This window comes from Morus notabilis, unplaced genomic scaffold (assembly GCF_000414095.1).
Source record: "Morus notabilis unplaced genomic scaffold, ASM41409v2 Scaffold130, whole genome shotgun sequence".
NCBI lineage: Eukaryota > Viridiplantae > Streptophyta > Magnoliopsida > Rosales > Moraceae > Morus > Morus notabilis.
In genome coordinates this window covers 504,735-510,455 of record NW_010359451.1, presented here as the reverse complement: position 1 = coordinate 510,455, position 5,721 = coordinate 504,735, and the positions used below count along the sequence as shown (strand labels likewise).

Here is a 5,721-nt window from a genome sequence, read left to right as displayed (position 1 = left end):
GACTACTCATAAAATAATACCGATCAATATATCATATAATGCAACAATCACATAAAAAGAGCTTGACTAGATTTATATGAGAGTTGACAATAAAATATATTGATAAGAAGAAGAAATATGATAAAAGAAAATTATTTACTCAAATGTATAAAACTTACAAACCATTGGAGAATCAAAAATCCAAATAAGTTCACTACACATATAGGATCATCTCTAGCCTAGCTTGCACATAATTCCCATAAAATTCTAAACAGAAAATATGAGACTAAGAACAAGAAGATGAGAGAAAAAAATGTAAAAACTTAGACTAAAATAGATTCTAAAAATTAATCCCCTTATCACTTAGATAATGATCCTATTTATAGAGTTTGAATATGCTAAGAATATACAAATCGGATGCTTAATCGAGGGAGAAAAATCATCACGTTTCTGAAGAGTGGGACACGTGTCGCCAAATGATTTGCGCGCAGGAGAGACGTAGTGCACAGCTGGACCACGCTGAAAGAGAACTGGACGCGCGCGGGAGAGAAACTCGCGCGGAGAGGGGAAGTGCGCGCAAAATGCGCGTACGCGGGGGGTAGCTGGACCCCACTGGGACACGTGGCGAGATCTGGCTGGAGGGGCGCTGGCACGCGGGACCCACGCGGAAGAGAGAGGAAGTCCGGGTGACGCGCGCATGAGGAGAACTCGCGCGGAGGAAGCAGCGTGCACGCCAAGTAAAACTAGCCCAAATTCAATTGTTTTCTTCAAAAACCTGAAAAAAATAAAATAAATCCAATTAAAATTAAATCCTCTAAATTTAGGAATATTTGAAATTAAAATCACAAATTTGATAAAATAATTTGACAATTATGAACATTAAAAGTGCAAATTCGTGCACTTATCAACGGCCGACCAACCTCCGGTGAGATTCCCCGCGTCAGTTTTCGACACCTCCCGGCTCGTTGGAAAGATCTCGTCAAGCTGAGTCTGGATTGGTGTCTTCCAGCTGCCAACTCCGCCGGACGACGCCACACTCGCCGGCCAAAGTTTTGAAAAACACCCAAACTTCCGATCGTGATATCTTCGCCGTCCGGTGTCCGATTGAGGTGATTCCGGTCCCAATAGACTCAGAACGTAGAGATGAAGAAAACCGTACCAGCAGCACGGCTTGATTCTGAACAAAATGCCGCCGCCCGTGGTGGTCAAATTTCTCGCCGTCGCCGCCCTCGTACCTCCCTCCTCCGGCTGCCGTGAACGACACCGCCCAGCTCATTAGCTTTAGAGGGAGCCGACGAGTCATTCTAGGCCACCAGCCATGGTCACCACCGTTGGCTTGCCGGAAAATGAACCACCGTCGCCGTGAGAAAAATGGGAGGATGGTTCCGGTGATCTAGCCGTTGGATCATCGTGATCTTGGTGTCAAAATACTCAGAATCTCACGGGTAATGAAAGCCCTCAATCAATTTTGAAGATCGTTGAAAAACGAAGATTCAAGACTCAAAATTCGGCCGGAATTGAGGATCTCGATCCGAGTTGTTAGAGGCCGAATTTGGTAAAATTGACATCGCCATTGGATTTAGAAGTATTGATTTATGGATTCAGAACTATTGATTTAAAGGGGGTAAGACCCAAGTCCACCGCGGGATTCAGCACCGGGAAGCTCCGCCGCCGGATTCCGGCGAAGCTTCGTTTCTCAGCTTCTCGACTTCCGATTGACGATCCGTTTTGAGGTAGGGGTCCTATTACTTAACTTTTGTGGAATTTAATTTAATTTAATTTATTTTGTTAAATTTGAGAAGATTGAAATTGTATACCAAACTTATTTATTACTGTTATACGACGTGACTTGAAACAAAACCATTAGGGGGCCCATCCTGTAATGTACAGTGTGGCCAAGAGATTTTGACATAATTTTGGAACCTAACACAAAAGCATGGTTAGGAGAATGTAAACCGGACACGATCGTGAGATAGTGTGCTAACAGTAGGTGTGGCCGTTCACCATCCCTGGGTGTGAACCTGAAAAGGTAAAAGAAGGGAGAGGTGATGACGCTCTCCGGGGTTGAGAATCCCCAAGGTTACTGTACAGTGGTTGCGTCTTGGTGAGGGCTCAGAACGACAGGTCACCCTTGCCCGTGTTTCGAGAACTGATCTGGTAGGGACGCCGAGATAGAGCTCCTTGCTATCAGTGCCTCCGAATCACCGCGCCCTTCGGGGGTTTTTTCATCACGAGCGTCCGGATTAGGTTATCTCACTGATACTGATCATCTGACTCATTATACATAAAACATAAAAACTACTAACCATGCAGGTTTAATTGGAAAACTAAATAAAACTAAAGGTGAGTAATAGTCCTCCTACTGAGAATTTCATGCTCACCCCCCTTTCTCTTCCCATCCCCAGGTGGTGTGCAGTGTAATCTTTCAGACGAAGAGTAGACGTCTCACAGTGTGCACGTGTTGGAGACCTATCCCTTCTTTTGGTCTTCTTTTTTATGTAAGATTCTGACTGGGTTGTTTTCAACATGGATGTGACTGATGATGGTTGTATTATTTTAGTATTTTACTCGGTGTTACATTGTACTGTGGATTTCTAGTTTAACTTTCTTTGTCGAGTTGTGATTTTAATCATGAGTTTTTCGTTAAAAGTCCCATGGGCACTTGTCGTTTATATTTCAGGAGTTATATTTTATTTTTATTTTTGTTTATCCCTCGTATTTTATTCTTATTGTGTAACCCCCACCTAGGGGTGTTACAAATTTTGGTTTCAGAGCCTAGGTTGGGAAACCTAGGAAATGTAGCACCATTTTACACGGTTTTAATTGGGTTTTATCTTTTTTTTTAGTAAATCATCATCAGTACTAATCCTGTCGAATTTCCACAGTCAAATCAAAAAATATGCCGCCAAGGCGTAATCCCCAACCTGCTGCCCCAGCTTTCGATATGGAACAATTTGCTGCCATGTTCCAAGCCTTTCAAAATGCCCAAAATCCTCCACAGGATCCAAATGCAGCTCAACAACGCCTGACATTGCTTGAAAAGTTCATGAAGCAGAAACCTCCTACTTTTATTGGCGAACCAGATCCAGTAGCCGCCGAGCAATGGTTAAAGAGCATCAAAAAGAAACTCCGAACTTTAGGAATTCCACCGGAATACTGTGTTGATTTTGCAACCTACATGTTTGAAGGAAAAGCGGAGCAATGGCTAGAAAGTCAGGGGGAAGACTATGATATACCTAATCTTCCTTGGGATGAGTTTAAGGCACTGTTCAAGAGGACGTTTATTCCTGAGAACCATCGACTGAGGATGATCAGAGAATTTGATGACTTGGTACAGGGTGATATGACAGTAGCACAATATCATGCCCGGTTTATCGATCTATCTCGTTACAATCCTGGCGCAGTTGCAGACCCTATGGCTAGGTGTGAGAAATTCTGAAAGAACCTGAGGCCTAGACTTAGACAGATGATAACATCTACTGCTTTAAACAACTTTCTCAAGCTGGTTGATGCAGCCGAGCGAGCTGAAGCCGAGCTCAATAGCACTTATGGAGAGTACAAAGGACCAGGAGGAAGCGGAAAGTCAAGAAAAATGGGTAAAAAGGATAAGACACAGGGTCAAGGTCTGCAAAATAGTGGCACGAGTGGCAGTAGTAGCTCTTCAGGTAGCAGACGTTTCCAGCCTTACGCCTGTTATACCTGTGGGCAACCCGGACACCTTAAGCGAAATTGCCCAAACCGTCCGATGCAGTCGCCTTTAGCTCCTGGGGAACAACAGAGTAGCCATACTGGTTCAGCTTCAGGTAGTGGGAATCAAGCATCTTTTTAGAACCCGACTGCTTCTTATGCTTCTGTCCCTCAACCACGTGGTCTTCAGCCACATTATTACCTCCAGCCACGACCACAAGGTTCAAGTTTTCAGCAAAGTCAGAGTTATCAGCCTACTCCTCAAGCTTCTGGGAGTCAGAGACCTTACTTTTCGGGAGGAAATGCTGGTGCAAGTAGCAGTCATGGGAATTGTGGTAGAGGACAAAAGAACAAGGGAAAGTCTCAGGCTCAGGCTTATGCTGTCACATCAATGGCAACCACTGGTCGGGGACAACAAGTTGATCACTCCGTAGTTGATGGTACGATACTTGTCTCTCATTCTTGGGCTCAGGTGTTATTTGATACTGGTGCCACGCATTCTTTTATTTCCATGTTATTTGCTTCAGTTCTACAATTAGGCGTTGATACGCATGATCCCCCTTTGACTCTTAGTACACCGATGGGAGGTATAGCTGAGGTATCTATGATTTGTAGATCCTGTTGTATAGTCTTAGGCGATCATCGACTATCAGCCAACCTATTTGTGTTGCCAATGACTGGGTTTGACGTCATACTAGGTATGGATTGGTTAAGTAAGTATCGTGCTACAGTGGATTGTTACCGAAGACGTGTCACACTTCTTACTAAAAATGGGCAAGTCATAGACTATCAGGCTAAGACAGGAATAGTGACGCCAACACCTGTTTTAAAAGCTTACATTGGAGGTCGGAAGAATCTAGAGAGCTTGGGAATGGTTTTCGCATGAGAAGGAGAGTATGAGGCAAATGAATCTTCGTATATACCGGTGGTGGATGATTTTCGAGACGTGTTTCCAAATGAGCTACCAGGGCTTCCACCGGACAGAGAGATTGAGTTTTGCATAGATTTAATCCCCGGTACCTCTCCCATTTCTATTGCTCCATACCGCATGGCACCTGCTGAAAATGTCGAGTTAAGGAAGCAATTGCAAGAATTAATGGAGAAAGGGTTTATTCATCCTAGTACATCACCGTGGGGAGCTCCTGTCCTTTTCGCAAAAAAGCATGATGGGTCATTGAGACTTTGCATGGATTACCATCAACTCAACCGAGTCACCATAAAAAATAAGTATCCATTACCCCGTATTGACGAATTGTTTGATCAGTTAGATGGGTCCCGATATTTCTCCAAGATTGATTTACAGTCAGGATATCATCAGTTGAAGGTAAGAGATGAGGATGTTTCAAAGACGGCTTTTCGCACTCGCTATGGTCACTACGAGTTTCTTGTCATGCCATTCGGGTTGACCAATGCACCAGTCGAATTTATGGACCTCATGAACAGAGTTTTTCGTCCGCATTTAGATCGCTTTATCATCGTCTTCATCGATGACATCTTGATTTATTCCAAGACTCAAGAGGAACATGCAGAACATTTGAGAATTGCCTTGCAGACTTTAAGGGAACATCGTCTATATGCTAAGGAAGAAAAGTGTGATTTCTGGATGACTGAAGTGAAATTCCTTGGACATGTTGTTTCCCAAGAGGGCATATCAGTTGATCCCTCCAAGGTAGAGGCTGTGTTGAACTGGGGGCATCCGAAGAATGTGTCAGAGATTCGTAGTTTCCTTAGGTTAGCGGGATATTATCGGCGATTTGTGGAAAATTTCTCGAGGATTGCATCGCCTTTGACAAGGTTGATGAGAAAGGATGTTAGGTTTGTTTGGGATGAAGAATGTGAGGAAGCGTTCATCGAGCTGAAACATCGACTCACTAGCGCTCCTATTCTCATAGTCCCTAGCAGCAACGAGCCCTACACAGTGTTTACCGACGCTTCTAGGAATGGATTGGGATGTGTGTTGATGCAGCAAGGTCGAGTGGTAGCTTATGCTTCACGACAGCTAAAACCCCATGAGGTGAATTACCCTACCCACGACTTAGAACTAGCTGCAGTGAT

The 5,721-nt window shown here is 44.0% G+C and overlaps 1 protein-coding gene across 1 annotated transcript; it reads left to right on the top strand.

Annotated features, from left to right (window-relative positions):
• Positions 1-2,878: 2,878 nt before the first annotated feature.
• On the top strand, positions 2,879-3,418 carry LOC112090857. Its single transcript, XM_024163110.1, has one exon. The coding sequence runs from the start codon at positions 2,879-2,881 to the stop codon at positions 3,416-3,418; it is 540 nt and encodes a 179-aa protein (XP_024018878.1).
• Positions 3,419-5,721: the final 2,303 nt, after the last annotated feature.